This window comes from Agelaius phoeniceus, chromosome 18 (assembly GCF_051311805.1).
Source record: "Agelaius phoeniceus isolate bAgePho1 chromosome 18, bAgePho1.hap1, whole genome shotgun sequence".
Classification (NCBI taxonomy): domain Eukaryota; kingdom Metazoa; phylum Chordata; class Aves; order Passeriformes; family Icteridae; genus Agelaius; species Agelaius phoeniceus.
In genome coordinates this window covers 8,286,237-8,304,971 of record NC_135282.1, presented here as the reverse complement: position 1 = coordinate 8,304,971, position 18,735 = coordinate 8,286,237, and the positions used below count along the sequence as shown (strand labels likewise).

Below are 18,735 nucleotides of genomic sequence, written 5' to 3'. Positions count from 1 at the left end.
AAGGAGAGGTAAGGCCAAGGGTGCTTTCATCTGAGACCAGCATAGCTGAGCATGGTTCTGTGGTCAGACACCTCTTGGAAAATAGCCCTTCTCTCTCCCTTCAGAGTGCCGGAAGAATGTAAGAAATAAAGCTTATGGGGGCTCTGAAGAGGACGTGGGCTTGTTTGAGAAAGCCCGTGACTACAGGTGGTTGTAGCCCCCGCCGAGGAAGATGGTATCGAATTTGGGGGATGCACAGTAAATAGAAAAAGGCACAGCAACACTTTTAAATCAGTGATTGGTGATTGAAAAGGCACCACCGAGACCTCAGGGCGGGGAGCGGAGCGGAGCGGAGCGGAGCGGAGCCGAGCCGAGCCGAGCCGAGCCGAGCCAAGCGCACGCCCCGCCCCCCCGCGCACCGCCCCAGGAAGCGCAGGGTTTAGCGGCCGGCCCGCGCCGCGATGCATTGTGGGGCGCAGCAGCAGAGCCAAGATGGCGGCCAGCAGGAGGCTGATGAAGGTAACAGCGCCGGGCAGGGCCGCCGGGCGGGCGGCTCCGGCTCCCGCGGCCGCCCCTCCGCCCCGGCCCCCTCCGGCAGCGCGGGGCCGCCTCCCCCGCCGCCCCCCGGCGGGGCGGCCTCCTCCGCGCCCCTCGGCGGCGCCCCGCGCCCTCACGGCCGGAGCGGGAGCAGCCGGCAGTCGGGCCGCGGCCGTGAGGGGCCGCGGCGCCCCCCCGCCGCCGCCGCCCCGCGCTCCGGCAGCGCCCCGCGGGCCCGGCTGCCGCCCGGGGCTGGGCGGGGGCGCCGGGCGGGCGCCGCGGGCCGCCCCGACCCCCTCGCTCGGGGGGCTTCAGGGTGACTAAGCAAAGAGGAAGGGACGGGGGGAAGGAAACGCCGCCGCCCGGGGCCGGGGCATCCCCGGGGCGGCGGGAGGGCTCGGCGGCCCTGCCGGGGGAGGCCGCGGCGGGGAAGCGCCCTCTCCTCCCTCCCTGCGGGGGGAGGTTCGCCGCTCCCCCGCGCTCGCCCCGGTGAGGAACCGTCCCTAGGCGCCCGAGGATGAAATAATTTCGTTTTCGTTGTTTCGGAGAGTAACCTCTTCCTCGTATGAGTAAGAGGTTTATCACACAGAAACACGGACCTGGGTTCAGAAGTTTCTTCATTCGCTGCGGACGTGGTAATGTTTTTGTCTTCACTCTTATTTGTTCTGAACCGTGGATGATACTTGGAAATGGAAACTCGGCCCCAGCTGGTAAAAGCTGCTCTTTTACCAAGAGTGCGTATAGTTTATGATGAAATACCACTCGGGTTTATGTTTCTCGTTATTTTCTTTGAGGAGGAAGGTACTTCTTACAAGGAAAATGGTAACCATTGCCCCCAAAGCACGCACATTTATTTTATGTGCTGTATATAATTGCCAATTAACATCCTAAACTGTAAGCAGCGAGGCTTGCCTAGGACACACTACATAGTAGCATAAAATTTATTCATCTGTAAAATGCTGTGGCAGAATCCAAATTTGCATGTGCAGTGTCTGTGGGGAAATCAATGGACTTTACAGGCCAGGCCTGAGAGGTGGAGGCAAAAGACCCCATAACTGTTGAGCAATGTTTCAGCCTTATTTAAAAACCTGCCCCTGTGGGGTGCAGAATAACTCTCCACTGGGATTTAACAGATTCTTGGGTGATTCTGTTAAATTTAATCCTTTAATACCAGTTTTACAGCTGGCTTCAAGGCCCTGGACCCCCAGTAGGGTTGGGATTTCACCCGGACGTGTTCATGGCATGTCCGGAAGTTGCATTTCCTTGATGAGCAGATATATGAATAACCATTATAACTTGGGTATTTTAGAGGAAACCAATAGCTCAGCAGTGCTTCTATAAGACTCATTTTGTTGGTTTAAATATTCTATGGAGCATTTCAAAATAGTAGCTAGATTGTGTGCAGTGTCATTCATATGTATTAAAAATCAGTAGGTATAAACCTTTAATTGTCTTAAGGATCCTGGTGAGATGGAATTCATTTTTTACTTCATTTTTGATAGCTCTATGTTTTCTCTGGGCTTTAGTTTTATAATCACCATGTCTGTTGCTTCATACTCAAATAAGGTTTCCCTTAGTTTCAGACAAGATTAAATGGTTGTTTACTGGTTTTGTAAGGCAGTTTTTCTTTCTGTTCTGAAATAATACATTAATTGTTCAAAAGCACATCACTACTCTGTTAGGAATCATATCTATTTCTTCTTTTTTTTGTGGTTTATTTAAAATAGAAAATACAAATCTCAAAGGCAAGAAAAATGGTTCTTAGTATTTTCAAATGCCTCTTGCTTTTTAGCCTCCCTCTTCATTTTTACTATACTTCTGAAACATTAGAATTTCAGTCTTACACTAAAATACACTAAAAAGGAGTTTTGATAATGTGACCTTATTTTCTCAAAAATTGGTGTGGCAGTTGTTTTTTGGAGGGAGTGGTGTGGGAATGCAGGAGACATTGATAACTTACCTCTTCTATTTTCACTTTTGTTTCTGTTGCCTAATACCCGTGGGTTGCTCGTGTTTGTGTGGGTTTTATGCAGTTGCAGAGCCGTGGGCTGCTGTGTCCCACAGCTCGCAGAGGCTGTTAAATCAGCAGCTCCCTTCCTGCTCCGGGGAGTGGAGGCAGCCCAGGAGGCTCTGGCTCTGCCATTCATCTCGGCAGGAACAAAGTGGAGCTCTCGTAGGGATGATGTCATCGGGATTGCTGCAGCATGATGTGAAGGTCCAGGCTCACGTGTGTATCAGCCTAATATCACTGCTAAAGTCCCATGTTCTCAGGTCTACTTTAAATCAAAGTCTTTCACTGTTGAAGTTTTGCAATTGGGAAGAGTCTTTGGGGTGTCTTTGTCAGGGTCTTGGAATGATGAGTGATTATAACTAAAGGAAATAGGGTTTTTCACTGTGTCAGTCAATTACCTTTAAAATAATTTAGGATAAGCATTAACTGTCTTTTCTTAGAGCTAAATAATCAAGCTTGTCTTTGATAAATGAGACTAAACCTTAAACCTTTCATAGCTATATAAAATTAAGCAATTCCTGTTTCCTTAAGGTCTTGCCAACATTTTGAAGTACTGCATTTTTTCTGGACTCAAGTCATGCATCATAGTTATTCATATTAATCACCATGGCTCAAAGAGACTGGATGCAGTACATCCATAATAACTCACTGGCTGCCTGTAGAAAACTGGGGGCCATGTCCACTGTCCAGGTGGGAATGGATGCCCTTTCCCACTTGGGGAAGCCATTTGCATCTTCAGTTCACAGACCTCTGTGTGAAACAAGCATTACCAATTTTGGTACATTGAACTTGTACCATCCAATTTTAAACAGGTATTCAGGTTATAAAGACAGCAAGATTGGCTTGTTATCTGAGGGTGTGTTTAAACAAATCACCTTCCCTAGGCCAAAGACCTTTTTTATGGCCTCTTTTTGCTGAGCTTTATCCCATCAAATGGTGCCACCTCACTGAAGTCTTGTCCCCTGATTCACAGCAGCTCCATGGAGGTGTGCCCTTCCAGGAGTGCACTCAGCATAGCAAAAACGTGAAATAAACATGGCTAATGACTCATATTCCAGTGACATTGATCTGTGAGCCACCATTACACCTTTTCAAAGAGCCCCAGTTGTTGAATCCTGCTCCTTGTGAAATGTGAGCAGTGGAATGAAGCAGGCTTTGTCAAGGATGTGGTGTTGTGGACAGTCAGAGTTAAAACACACAAATATGGAGTGATTATATCAGGAGAGGATGTAAGGCTTCTCTTTGGAGGGGGCACTGGGCTTCATGGCCCTTTCTCATAGAAAGGAAATTGTCTCAGGCTCTGTGATGGGGAACACCAGGCCAGTGACCTCAAGAGGAGGCTGTGCCCAGGTGCCACCTACTCTGATAGAAGAGGCCGTTCCTGCTGTGGATCCAGGGCTGTGTGGGGAGGGAGGCAGTGAGGGCTGCACAGGGAGGGCTGCTCTGTGCTGGACACTCACAGTCCCACGGGGGTCTGGGTGCTTCTGGAGAAGGCTCTGCTGCCCCAGAGGGAGCTGGGCCTCCATGGGGACTGCCAGGGATGCAGCTCAGCTGTCTGTGAGATCCATGCCTTGGTTCCCTGCAGTTTAGATGTTCAAAAGGATCTTTAGTGATAGAAATTGAAAATGGATTTAAAGAGTAAATAACACTTCACATAGGAAGTGAGATATGTTGACAATTATTTTAACTTTATTGGTTTTACTCTGCTTCCATAGTTGCATAGTCAAACATTTATGCAACTGTTGAACTCCTCCATGATAAAACACAAACATGGGACCACACCCAGGTAGGTGTCCTGCAATCTCCAGGATGCTGTGGTCCTGTAAACACTGTAGTGCTCCCAAATAAAGGGATTTTAAACAACTCTGATACTTGAAAAATAATGATAAATTGATCCAAACTTCAGTTCTTAGTAGCAAGGGAAATATGGTTTTGAGCAACATATGATTGTCCTTAGGCAGAAGTGAGAATATGGATGCATTTTCACTTTTTGAAACTGGGAATTGACAAAAAGATTTTTAATTAAATAAAATACTTTGCCAAAAAGTAGAATTGTTCAGTCAATAAGACATGAGTATACAGGGTTGTAATGTTGCAAAGGAAACTTACTGCTGATTCTTAAAAGAACTAAATTCTATTTCTGTTTTGGGTTGGATTTGTGATGGATTTTTTTGTGTGGTAGAATCAGATTTTAAGGTGTTTTAAGACTTCTCTGTGCTGTTAATGCAGAAAGTGAAACTAGCCAGTTCCTGATCAGTGTTTTGGAGCTTTTTTAACTTACAGGCATTTTTTAGAGAATGCATTCATAAACAGATAAATATAAGTTGTAATAATGATTTTGGGTTCTTTCAGGAGGCTTTTGGTTTTGTTTGTGAATTTAATAGTATTCTGGGCTTGATGCAGAACTTACTCAAGTCAGTATGAGCTCTTACACTTATTCCCATATTCTGGGATTGTACTCTTACAAGTATTTGCCTTCACTGCATTTTCCTATCTGGCTTGGGTTTATAGACAAGTCCCAAAACTTGAAAGATGAGTGGACAAAACAGTTACAGGGTTTTTTAAAGATTTAGTTACATTTTAAAGATTTAGCTACATAGGTGCCACTTTTCTTTCTACTTTAAAACATTTAATTTTTGATTTGAACAGCCCAAATGATTACACAGTATTGAAAATTACAATTTTAAACCTTTAATATATGAGAAGTAGTATGTACTTTTATGACTACCTTCAGCATGATATGCTTGAGGATCAGGTGCCACCTCTGAAACTGTTTTCTCCATTTCATGTGCTGTGTATAACACTTTGTTTGAACATTTCCAAATTACAAACATCATGTCCCAAGAGAGCCCCGTGAACATTCAGACATTTCATTTTTTCAAGTGGATAAACCAATGCAGCAAGGTCACATGCAAGGTTGATAAAGGAGTGGGGAATGAAGATTGATTTAAATTCTTACTGCAGTCATCCAACCTTTAGTTACGCTCCTCCTGTGCTCCTTTAATTATGTTACTTGACAAAATTAGGGGGTGGAGGACAAGAAAAGGAATTAATCTATTTACTGTCTGCCTAGACTCATAAGTATTACTTTGAAATAAATATCTGGACTGTATCTTTTTACCTCAAAGTAGTTTTGGTCCCTTTGGAGTTGCTCAAGCCCGCGTTAAAGGTATTGTTAGCTTTTAATCTGTGCTGCTTGAAAGTATTTGGTAGCTCATTCGGTTTTTTAACAGTACTCCTATACTGCAGTGTCTGCCTGCGTAGCCCTGAGGCAGTTAGATCTTTATTATGGGTTTTGGCAGTTGCCAGAAGGAAAAAAAACCAAAACAACCTCCCCTCACAGCCTTAAATTGTGTGTGGTGAAGGTCCTACCACTCCTGAGAGCAGCAGGGCTTGGGTAGTGTTACACTGCCCTTGTGGGGAAAAGCTCTTTGTGAGGAACTCCAGCATGGAGCCGATTCACTTGGAGTGACTCTCTGAAGCACTCCTAGGATAGGAAAAGTCATTTCCAGTGCAAATTTCAGTCTGTCTAGGGCCGTGGTTCAGGTGCGTGCCCTGCTGAGGTGGCTGCATTGTCCCTGACCTCTGCAGCCCTGGCTGCGTGTGAGGCACGGAGCTGCTGCTGCCCCTTCATCCCCGGCTGTCCCTGCACAGCTGTCAGCTCCTCCCGCGGGAGAAGGGCACAGCACAGGCCTGACACATCCACTCATTACCACAGCTTTGCTTTTGGAAGTGGTTTCCTGCAAAGGCCTCTCATGACATTTTAAAGAGGAAGATGGCCTGAATAATTTTTGTTTAGTTCTTTAGTGCCTCTGTACTGTTTAATTCCCTCTCTCATATGGTGGGCTTGAGAAAAAGTGGGAAACAATTTGCATATTTATTTTAACTTTTCACTGATGGCATACAAAGTTTTACAATTTTACAATTATCTCTGTATGGCATTCTTGCATTTCTTAACTCACCATACAATTTTTCAACCTGAATCTAACTATAAAATGTAGGTCTTTAATTTTCCAGCAATGTGAAGCTACACTTTTCTGATTTGTTGTATTAGTTTAATAGCATACCTGAATTACAGAGTCATAGTCCTTCCTTTTTTTTTTTGTATCTGGACAATTGTTCTCTGGGCCAGCAGCAGTACAGTGCTGTTGTCTGAACCTGGGACAAAAGCTCCTGGAAGCTGCAGTCCCACTGGGCATAATGGGGGAGATTTCTGTCATGTGCATAATGTTTTTACTATAGTAACTAGAAACCCATTTTCCTTGTCTTCTTTTAGAATGAAGGCACTTGTGATGATGCACGTTTCTTCATGCTTAAATACCTACTGCTTGGTTAGCTTATGTTGTTCCCAGTGTTTGGTATGTTACATTTAGTGTGGAGTGGAATTGATCCTTTGGCTGCTGTGGGCAGTGCTTTGCCAGCACCTCACAGGTCTGTGTGTGACAGGAGTGAGCAGCAAACTCAGTTCAGAGCAGGTCCCTGCCCCTGTCAGGACCCGCCCGGCTCTCCCTGCTCTGCTGCTTTGTGCAGGAGCACTCACAGCAGGGCACCGTGGGGATTTGCACTCTGAGTGATGGTAAAGCACCTCTAGAGCTGCAATCATAAAAGGTTATTGTCTTTTGAATATTTTGGTTTGCCTCTATCCCTATAAATATGACTCATGGGATTATTGGGGGGCGTTATGTTTTCCTGCTCTAAGGAAATAGGATAATCCTCTTAGCTCTTCAAAAAAAACCACCCAAACTGTCTGTGACATTGCATAAATCGAGCAGCAGTGGAATTTGGGATTAATCCATGGGTCTAGACTAAGAAGTCAGTGTTAGTGTCATGAAGATAGTGTTAGGCATCAATTAGTATCCAAGGCTCCAAGGTTAAACTTCTGTGCTCAGAGTATGCTCTTGCTTCAGTAGGTGCAGTGGGCAGGAATATAAATGTTCATTTACTGATGTGGGACTGTCCTGATTTTTGTTTCACATGCATTTGGAATTCTCGTTTTCCCTTTGGGTTTGAATTTTATCATGATGCTGAATTTGTGCAAGAGGTTACTGCAAGTATGAAATCTGCCAGTCAGGTGCAGGAAGGTTTGGTCCAAGATGAACATAGAGCTATTTTGGAAGGCAAACCACGGACAGCACTTGTAGCAGGAAAACTGATTGGTTTTGTTTTTCATTGTGTAGTGTCTTTGCTTTTAATTGGTGGGTTTATCATAATTATATCCAGCCTAATTTTGCAAGACACCTGCAGCCAGTGCAGAGCTGAGCACTGTCAGAGCACCCTAGTGCTGCTGTATAAGCAACATTTTTCCTAACCTATGCAGCCACCAGGCATGTGATGCAGTTTTGAAAGCACTGGGAAACTTTTATGTTTTGCTGTGGATGATTTTTGAATTCATATTTCATTAAACTCTCTTTAAAGATAAAATGGCAGAGTTCAACCACAAAGGACTGTAATTGTTGTGGAGGAAATAAAAGTGGAACCTTGAGGTGTTTCTTTTGAGGTCTTATGAAATACTCCAGCAAGCAGTCCCTACAGTAGGGCTTATATGTCATTTTAAATACAAAAATGCTGAAATACTTATTCTGGTGATACCTGGTTCACAAACTGATTAAAATAGTTTGACTGGTGCAGAGAGATAACCTTGCTCAAGACTGATACAGCTTTAAAGAGAGGAATCCTAATGTGTACTGTGAGCTTTGAGGTACTAAACAGAGAGAAAGCTGAATCTTTTCAAGTTACTGCTCTAAACAAGGCTTGATTGATATTTTTCTGGGTTTGGATCAATTTAAGCTGTTCATGCAGGAATTTGCTCATTTTCAGTTGAAATAATTGGCCCGTTCCTTGGTTTTATCCCTGTTTAAAACTATTATGAAATAGTTCTTCCAAATCACTGCTCTGCTTCACACAAGCCCTAAGATGCATTTTATTTCTGCACCTCACAGTATTGTTAATAGTCTGTTACCAAAGCCACTGATTTACATTTGAGATACAAGGACATATTTAAATGTAGTTTTTTAATCTCCAGCTTCATTGTGTCTATAATGATGTTAATAACAAGACATTTTTGTGTTTTCCTCATATATCAGAAAATAAGAGTTTTAGTATCTCATCTCAGAGAATTTTACTTTTTACAGGTGCAAAATTTTATTTCTTATTTCTGTGGGTTGCCACACCACTAATTAAAGAAAATCACGTTGACCTTTAAGCATTTTGAAAAATAAATGTGAACATCTTGCTTAATGCAGTTATTAACTTCCACTTAACACTTTGCTTTGCTTTTCAGGAGCTTGAAGAAATTCGCAAATGTGGAATGAAAAACTTCCGTAATATCCAGGTTGATGAAGCTAATTTATTGACCTGGCAAGGGCTTATTGTTCCTGTGAGTATAGACTGTTCCTTATGAGCTTTAAAATAAAATGAGGATCATTTGTATCTCATAAATCCATAGCTCAGTAGTGCTGCTGGTGACCATGAAATAATTCGTTATTGTGGGCCTGGGCTGACACACGGCTGGGGCTCTGTGGTGGCACTGGGCTGCTGGGAGAGGTGTTGGAAGGGGAAGCACTGAAGTTTGGTTTTACATTAAGCCTAAAATAAAAAATCTACATGATCACAGGAAAAACAAAGGATGTATGAAATACTTTTACTCCTTAATATGTATTTTTTTAAAATTTACTAGGTTTATTACTAGGATAAAACTGGGTATTGGGAAAAATTTGATGCAAGGAAAAGGTTTGGATTTTCTCAAGTGAGCTCTTTAAAAGAAAGTAGTATCTTTGTTTAGGCATTAGTTAGTGCCAAAATAAACTTATTTTACTTAATTTTTTTTTAAAGCACTGCAGTCTTCTTAAAGCATGTTTGATTGAAGTAGGTAACCATTTTATTAGTCAAGTAGAGAGGGATTTGTTATGAAGGGGAAAGCAGAAAATATGATGTGTTGATTTCTTGGTTGAAAGTCGCTTGGATTTTCACCTCTTGTGTTTCCCACAGCTGTGGCCCATAGCAGTGGGAAATGGCTGGCTTGGTTCTTGGAGCTATTTTTAGTCTGCAGCAATAGGGGATGGGCATGGGGGCAGCAGTTGTGGTTTTCTGTGGGTGGTGCCAGAAAGCTCCCCAAGCAGTGTAAGTCTGTCTTTTTATTCTATGAGTAACACTTGGAGCCATCTCTGCAGTGCCTGTGCCTCGTTAGTCAGAGGCTGCTCTGGAGCTCACATGGCACAGGCTGAGGTAATGGCTGGGTGGTTCCACTTGAAATGCTGTGGAATACATTCAGTTTGCTCTTTATTTACCTGCCTGCAAGTGATTCCTTGCAGTGCCTGACACTGCTCCTGCAAACAAAGCAAATGGGATCTGACACTGAAATTTGACAGAGCTGAGGAACAACTCCCTTTAATCAGTCACTTTGTGGTTCATGTGTAACAGTTTAGTGCTTTGATAACACTTTGAAGCAGTATAAGGCTGGTAAATATGACTAATAAAACAAAACAAACAAAATCCTTGTTTACTCCTGTTAAGATTAGGAATGTGTGGTGTACAGCAGCTATTTTTAACAGTTTCTGCTCGACTGAGGATGAGCATGGTGTTTGTTTTGCAGAGCTTTGCAGCATCACAAGTGTTTAAATGCTGGTGCAGTGAACTGTGCTCCAGACCTGCCTTTTGATTTGTAATATGTCCTGTTACAGGGGAAATAGCCTCAAATTCCCTGCTGGTATAGTTAAGGGGGAATTTTGTGATGAAATTACACTTCCTATAGTAATTTCAAATTTGTTGTTTGTGTTCAAAGAGTAGTGGAAGTTTTTATTCTGAGGTTATGCTATAGATGTCTTAGTGTTACTTTCTCTTTAGCTATTTTTGGTACCAGAGTTGATGGCTTATAAATGCAATACATGAGCTTATTGAAAGTTAAACTTTTTTCTCTGTGTTTTTGCTTCCCATGCTGTTACCGTTTTAGCAGTTGTTCTTACTTAGGGTTTAAAGACACATACTTCAGTAGGACTAACCAGTTACTGATTATTAAATGCTGTAACTGGGCATTTCTTGGTCAGCTGCTTAACAAAGGTGTGAAAGATAATGCTTATTATTTTTAATAGTGTTCACACAGAATTACTGTGAAAGATAATGTAAAGGTGAGCTGTAGAGCTTTAAAAGCTCCTGTTTGTAACATATTTTGCTCTTCAGAACAATTGTTAGTTTTTAAGGGTGTTCACTCAATTGAGACACAAATTGAAGATAGCTGGGCAACTTCTTTTCCTGCTCTATATTGTAGAATGAAGTAGTTTGTGTCCTGTGGGTGGCCAAGGTACACTGTTTGTTTGATTTCAACATCAAAACAAGACTGTAGCCCAGGCTCCTTGTCCATGTAAGAGGCACAGTGGAAAAAATGGATGTTTTTAAGGGAGGTCACTTCTTGTGTCAGTTCAGTGAACATCCTCACAAATTACAGCACATGATGAGGAAAGAACAATTGAGCTATGGGGGAAGAGGGCAGAGACTGCCTAAGTTGTCACCACCACCACAAGTTATTAGTTCAACTTCCAAAGCTTTTAGGATTGCTTGGGTAAAAAGTGATTTTAAAGCCACTGTAGTTGCCTCTCCCCCTGGCAGAAACTGTGCTATATTTCTTACAAACACACAGCCAAATTCTTCACATGGGTGAGCCTAAAATTAAATGTTTTCTGTTGACAAATATTTTAATGGAACACTCCCCACCCCCAAGTATTGATAAATTCTGGAGCAGAATTGATTGCAGGGAAGGGTCTGGTTGCTAATGAAGAATGGGTGTGATTATACTTTACACCAACTGGGAACTCTCATCCTTTGATTCTTGTTCTTGTGTTTGGAAAGGCTTCATTCCATAGTTACTGTTTTCAGTGCAGAATGGTATTTTCATAGGCTTTAAATGTAGCAGTGGTTTATTTTTGTTCTGCCTCTCTTGTGCAGTATCTGAAGCATCAGTATCAATAGTCTAACAGGTTTTTCTTAGTGAAATTCTGGGCATTGTTTTTTCTGTTTCAGCATGAAGAACTGCTTTGCTCACTTCACAGATCTCTCATCCTGCTCCTTCAAAACTGATCTGATAAGAGTGGGTGCTAAAACTGCATACAAATTCAGAATGTTCTCATCAGCAAACACAGTGAATATCTATCTTTAGTACCAATGAATGCTCAGCAGATTTTTGTGTAGTCAGCACAAAAACATTCTCGAAACATTTAGGGAGATCTGACAAACCAAATTGCTTTGCTGTTCATGCCACCATGTTGTGAGACACACAGAATAACTGTTCAAAAACCCACTTCCCTTGTCAGGCTTGCTGTTTGTGTCTTGGAAGGGCTTTACTATGTTTTTTTGAAACGTAAAACTACTTACTAGAGAGGGCCTTGAGTTGGATGTAAATGGAGCTGGATGCTTTCTTACCCATGGAAATGTCAGAAATGTAGGACAATGGCAACCTGCTTTGTCCAGGGTGGATGCAAACTTGCAGCTTGTATTGCCTCTCACATGGGTTTTGATGTTTCCTGACACATAAACCTGGCAGTAGAGTTGGTAAAATGCCTTTCAGAGAGGTCATTGAAGAGATCAATGAAATCCAAGTCTGTAGATGTTGCTTTTCACTTGTGTCCATTAGCATGTGCCACATTCTTGACACTCTGCCTTCTTGTTGCAGGACAATCCTCCATATGATAAAGGAGCCTTCAGAATTGAAATCAACTTCCCAGCAGAATATCCATTCAAACCTCCTAAGATTACATTTAAAACAAAGATCTATCACCCTAACATCGATGAAAAGGGGCAGGTTTGTCTGCCAGTAATTAGTGCTGAAAACTGGAAGCCAGCAACCAAAACTGACCAAGGTAGGACTCCATGTGGAGCAAGAACTGGGTATTGAGAAACTTTGTGGTGTTTGAATTTAAAGCTAATAATGTTTTACTTGTCAGTTTCCCAATGCTCTGAGGATATATTCATTGTAAGGTTTGTGTCATGAATCACGTGTTGAGCACAGAGTGCAACTTGTGGAACCTCATTTTGTTACTGGAATGGGAGGTGCTGGCACTGAAGTGGCATTTCCACCTCCAGGAAACCACAAAACTCTTGGTCTTCATGACTAAGGAGTTTATTAAGGAAGTGTCCTCAGCATACTTTAAAATTTTGCTGGTGGTTCATGTGGGGGTTATGCTGTGTTTCTTTTTAAACAGCGACTTTAGAATCCAAAGCTGTTCAGTAAATTCCTGGATGTTTGAAAGGCAAGGTCTAAAACCTCAAGGTTCTGTATATTTTATAATGTGCCATGTGGTTCAGTGATTTGAACATATGGCTTGAAATATCATGGGAGTCATAAACAGAATCTGAGATGATACTACAGATTAACTTGTAAACTTAAAAGATCATTGCTGTCAGGCTTGCTGTGTAGAGTGTCTTTGATAAAGAATCTAAATATTGTAAGGAAAAAAGTTTTGTCAAGTTCTGTGGCAGACTTAAGTGTAATATAAGTAGGTTTTTTCCTGTTGTTGCTTGCATCAGTTGTTGGGGTGAGAACTTTGTGTTGTCTGGCAGGTGATAATTAGTTGAGTATTAGGCTTTTATTATACATATAGAAAGCAAACATCCTTGCAAAAAATACTTATTTTTAAAGAGTCTTAATTCAAATGAGTAGCAGTTTAGGGCAGTGCTAGAGCTCCAGTGACACTGAAGTATCTTGTTCCATAAGAGAAAATACTTTCCCCTTCCAGGCTCTTCTTAAAGGTTATTTTCACATAATCTGTGTTCCTGATAGGAAACAATGCTGTACTTAAGATACCTTTTTCTGTGTATCCCTGTGTGCTAAAGAAGGTACTTCTGGTTGTGTGATCTTGCCCAAAGACAAAACAGGAGAATTGCAGTTGTTTTAGAAGAGATGAAGCAGCTGAATGTTGGTGAATATGGAGGTGGCAGCAGAGAGAGCCTGTGAAATAGGACTGCTGAGAGCTTGGATTTGTTGTAGATTTATCCCTGATTTTACAGGACAAAGGCCCTCAGGAGAGAGGAGATGGAAAGAACAAGTGGAAGGTTTCTGTTCTGTTCCACACCTGAGCAGCTGTCTTGGTGCTATCAGCCTTTGCTAGTTAACTAAAGAACTTACATGTCTCTACCCAGCTTGAAAAACAAGCTGTCATTAGCTGGAACTACTGAAACAATTGTTTGCATGCAGAAAATAGCCAGTGTCTCCCTGAGAAGTAGCAACTCCCTTTTTATCTGAGAGAGTGAATACAAGCTGTGCTAAAATCAGAATTTGGAACCAATCCTGACTATCAAAATATTGCAAACCTCTCATGGTCTGCTGTGTGTGGTTTTTTGTTTGTCTTAACTCTTTCTTCAAGTTGTTTTAACGTCAACATCTGTTGTTACTACGTGGTTGTATGAACCTCTGACAGTGTTACTAAAACCCTGCTTAAATGTCTATTCCTTTTCCTTCAGATTTCTTCTTCACTGAAAAATCACTCCTAGCTTTTCTCAATGAAGTAATTGTGGCATCATTAGTACAGCATCAAAGTGATTGGTTTTGCTCACACAGGTGTCAAAAAAATGAAGCAATTAAGTTCATCATAAATCACTAACTTACCTTTTGCATACTAAATGTACATCTTACTGCTGCACTTTTTGTTAATTTATGCTTAATATTAAAAACAACTGTTAATGGCAGGATAGTTTTCAAACTCTGTGACTATCGAGGCAGCTCCTGTTCTGCCAGGCCTGTGTTTTCTGGCTTGTTACTGTTACTAAGGTTATTGAACACACATTTCCTCTGTGGTGTTTCTGCATGCTTTGCTCAGTGAGAAGGGATTGCCCCTCAGTGTTTCTGCTGTTTTCAGCAATGTGATGGCAGTTGCTGTAAGGCAGGACTGGTGAGTTACTGTGAAGGAAGCTGGTATCAATTCTACATTCCTTAGATAGTTTGTTGCAGTTTAAACTTGGATTTGTGCTAAGAAATGCTTTTGTTCTGCAGTTTAGAGACAAATGTTGGATTTGAGTTTGGCTTTGAGTATTTGTTTTGAGGATCAATGCCCCAAACAAAGCCACTCTGGTATTCCAGCATCTGCTGGAGTGACCATCGTTGTATGAACTTCATTCCTGCCCAGAGAAAAATGTAGCAGTGAGTGGCACTGTGGGGTGTGAGGTTCACTGTGTAAATGTCAGGTGCACTTCCATTTCCTGAAGAGTGACTTTTCTTCAGAAAGTGACAGGGACATTGGTGACATTGCTGTGAGCACCTTGCCACTCTCACCCTGCTGTTTGCCCAGTACATCTCTACTGGTGGCTGCCTTGGGAAGTTGAGAGTAAAGGGAAGACATGCCTGCTGTTCATAGATGTAAGAATCACAGGGAAATAAAGCTGGAAAAAAGGGTTTCCAGAGGAGGGTCGGTCACAGCTGTGTCCCTGTGACAGGTGCTGGGAAATGCTTCATGGTGCAAATTCCATCTTCACCAAATCCCTTCAGGGAGGGAACCTGTCTGAGGACTTCAGTTCGTTCTCAGCCATAGGAGAGGATTTTAGATGGGATGCCAATTACATGGGAAATGATTTGTAGTGCACTTTGGTCTCCATTCATGTTGATTTTGTTTACAAATACGATTTTCTGGTGTTCATTCATGGTCATTGAGCTAAATCTTGGCATATCACTGCAGCTTACTCACGCCCTGCACTTGAAAAGGCCCGAGATTTATGGGGATGTATTTAAATGCAGTTAAAGCTCTTTCCTTACAGGGGAATTTTGCTTACATTTTGATTTTGAAAAATGACCCATCTAAGTCTCTGACGGTGTTTATACTTCTTTTGACAGTAATCCAGTCCCTCATAGCACTGGTGAATGATCCACAGCCCGAGCACCCCCTCCGGGCTGACCTAGCTGAAGAATACTCTAAGGACCGTAAAAAATTCTGTAAGAACGCTGAAGAGTTTACAAAGAAATATGGTGAAAAGCGACCAGTGGACTAAAATCTGACACAAGTGCTGTCAGCAACCTATGATAGAAGATCGGAGCAGTGCATTTGAGACACCCCGTAAAGCAGGACTCTATGGAAAATTGACAAGTGCCACCTTTTGGTGTGAACTTGTGGCTGTTACTAACTTTCTACAGTTTTCTTAATCAAAAGTGGGCTAGGTAACCTGTAAAGAAAGGATTAAAATTTAAGATGTTCTAGTTCTGCTTTCTTTGTTTAAAAATCACTGCTTCAATATACTTTAAAGTATGCTGTTTTCTTTTTCTTGTCAGAATTTATCAAAAATATCTTAGACTTATATTCTGCCCTTAAATTGAAAAGGTTGTGGCTGTCATTTCTTATTTTTCCTTGCAGTTCCCACTATCTTGAGTTCATTCATTGAATTTTAACCCCCTCCTCAAAGTGATGTCTTAGGAAAAATATCCCAGTTCCGGCAGAAAATGATTGAGTGTTTGGCAGTTTCATTTACTTTTCTTTCTAAATGTTGCACTGTGCTTTGTGGGACTTGTTGCAAGTTCCCCTGAACTTCAGTTTGTAACATAATAAACAAAATCCAACCCGCAAAACCAATCAGAAATAATGTCTGGGTCTGATGTAAATCTGGCCAATGTCTATTAAACAGGGAAATCCAAGTTTTCGTGTGCATCATTGAATTAGAATACGGCTTAAGTTCTGCTCTTGGAAAACTTTGGAAAAAAAATCTGTAGCAAACAAGTAGTAGAACGTGATTGCAAACTTCCTTCACTTCTATCTTTAATACCTATGCAGAGTAGTGGGAAACATGCACAGAACAACATTGCAACCAATTCAGGAGAGTTCCAGAAATTGGGGACCAAGAGGTACCAAAGTTACAAACTGTCTTTTGAATTTAAAATAATTATTTTGGAAAGGTTAATTTTGAATTCAAGAACTCAATCTGACAGCACTGCTGACCTGTCCTCTCTGAACGTTTTCCCTCAGAATGCGTCAGGAGCGTCTGTGTTTGTGGGAGGGCCCTTGGGCTGTTCCCAGCCCCAGCACGGCTGCCAGGCCAGCCTGAGCACTAAGGTGGGGCAGAGTGTGCTTGGCTGCTGCTGCTGCTGTGTTCAGCACACGGGGCAGGGCTGCAGTGAGTGCTCAGTGTGGTCAGTCCATCAGCTGTGCAGGGCTGCAGTGAGTGCTCAGTGTGCTCAGTCCATCAGCTTTGCCAGGCAGAGCCATCCTGTGGCTGCCCCGGGGCGCTCCTCGCATGCTGAGGGAAAGGAGAGGGAGCCTTTCCCTTCAGAGCTGAGCATCCTTTGCCTGTCTCTGCTGCTTCTGCTGCCTTTCCTCCCCAGCCCAGAGCGTGATCCTAGCTCCACAGTCAAACTGCCACACAGTCAACCTGCTGTCTCCCCTTCTGCAGCTGGGCTCTGCTACTGAGTGAATGGATTATTTCCAGAGATCCATCAGTATCTGGGAGCACATATCATTTCGATGTGCAGGAAGCTGAGTTGAAGTAACCCTGACACCTAGGTGGTTGCCTATACTCCTAAGTTCAGTTTTAATACAGCCTCTGCCTTTGCAACCTTTCAGAACTAGTGTGTCAAGCAGTAGATCTCTCTTGGTTTTAATGTCTTGTGTATTTGCTATTTCCTTATTCATCCCTCTCCTCTGGCTTTCATTTCCAATTTAGTGTAAACAATGACAGCCCAGTACCTCACCTCTGTTGAAAGTAAATTTTTTTATGAGTTAGGGAGCTAAGAAATTTTATGTTTAAGTGTTCTTAGACAGATTCTTTGGCAGGTAAATAAAGTTAAACCACATTCACCTTATTTACGGAAACTTGCATTTCCTAAGTGTTTTCAGGCTTGTGAGAGCACTATTACCAAATTTTCACATCTTTGTGTCTTCATTTGCAGAAAGTTGGTACTGATTTTGTTTCGTTCACGCTCACTCAGATTCATAATAAAATAATGCCAAATTATCTGTGAAACTGAAGTGTGTAACTTCTGCATCACCCGAGTCACTGTACCTTTGATCATGTCTGTTGGCATGGAAACTTACCATCCTCTAAATTTTATTTGAAACGAAATTGTAGCACTAGTTTGCCGCCCTCGTTGCTACTCAATAGTTACTCTGTGGTTGTAAAGCCTCTCAGGTCAAAGACTGCGCCGTCTGCCTGGCTGTGCCCGGATGCCGCAGAAGGGACGGAAGGGCTGCGGTGCCCGCGGGAGCTGCGGCTGAGCCGCGCCAGCCGCTCCCCTCCGGCTGCAGAGCTCACACGAAGACAGATCTCGCTATCAGTTCTCTTGGTGTGCTCTTCATAGTCCAATTGCTAAACTGTGAGACGTGTAAACAAAGTGCTGGCGCGTGTCTGGGGCAGCCTCTGAACAAAGGGATCCGGCACCTGTGTGGCTGAAGGCTGAGGAGGAGAAATCCAAGTGCGAAGTCCTAGGATAACTCAGGAAATCAAGCTCTTGTTCTCTCTGGTTCCCTAAGCCATGCTGAATTTTAAACGTGCGGTTGAACATCCACAATGAAAGCAGCGCACTGGTGAAACTACACCCAGGAGTACTGGTATAGGCTTTCTGCAAGTCCATTCTGCTACCCTAATAAAAATTGCTCTCAAAGGCTTTGTGGCATGGTTTTATTTTCACAGAAGTCTGGGAATTAACTGGGATTGTAGTAGTGTTTTAATTTCAACTTGGGTTGTCTTTAAAGCTTTCACAGAACTACTAAGAAATTTCCTTATCTCCCTATATTTTATGTGATTGAAAGGTTCCCTATTGAATAGTCTTTTAGTAGTTCATTATTCATTTCACTAATTAAACGTAAATTTGGGGTTTAATGCTCTTCATTTAAAAATAACAAATTTACAAAATCTGTTTTTCACAGTATGGTGCTTGGGTAGAAGCTGCCCCCAGGTCTTCAGTGCTCAGCTGCGAGGAAATGCATGCAGAATTCCACAGGTGTGTAACGTCGTGATGGGTGCGATCAGAGCCAGTCCAGCGCTTAGAACGTGAGGCAGTTTATAATAAGGTTTAAAAGTATTCATGAGGACGCGGTGACAATTCCATCCCCGACGGAGCTCTGCGCTCCGGCAGCGGCTGCAGTGCGGCCCGGGGGGCGCGGGGTGGCGCTGGCAGGGGCGGGCGCTCCGGGCGCGGGGCTGTCCCGGGGCCCCCGGCAGCGGCTCCGGGGCCGGGGCATCCCCAGGGTAACACCTGCCCCTGCTCTCACCCGGCCCCGCCTCCGACATCTAAGGCATTTCTATAA

The 18,735-nt window shown here is 42.9% G+C and overlaps 1 protein-coding gene across 1 annotated transcript; it reads left to right on the top strand.

The window, feature by feature from the left end:
- The first annotated feature begins 364 nt into the window (after positions 1 to 364).
- On the top strand, positions 365 to 18,089 carry UBE2L3 (ubiquitin conjugating enzyme E2 L3). Its single transcript, XM_054645502.2, has 4 exons — positions 365 to 498; positions 8,808 to 8,903; positions 12,189 to 12,375; positions 15,339 to 18,089. Exons 1-4 carry the CDS (start codon positions 472 to 474, stop codon positions 15,491 to 15,493), a joined length of 465 nt encoding a protein of 154 aa, XP_054501477.1. The 5' UTR covers positions 365 to 471; the 3' UTR covers positions 15,494 to 18,089.
- Positions 18,090 to 18,735: the final 646 nt, after the last annotated feature.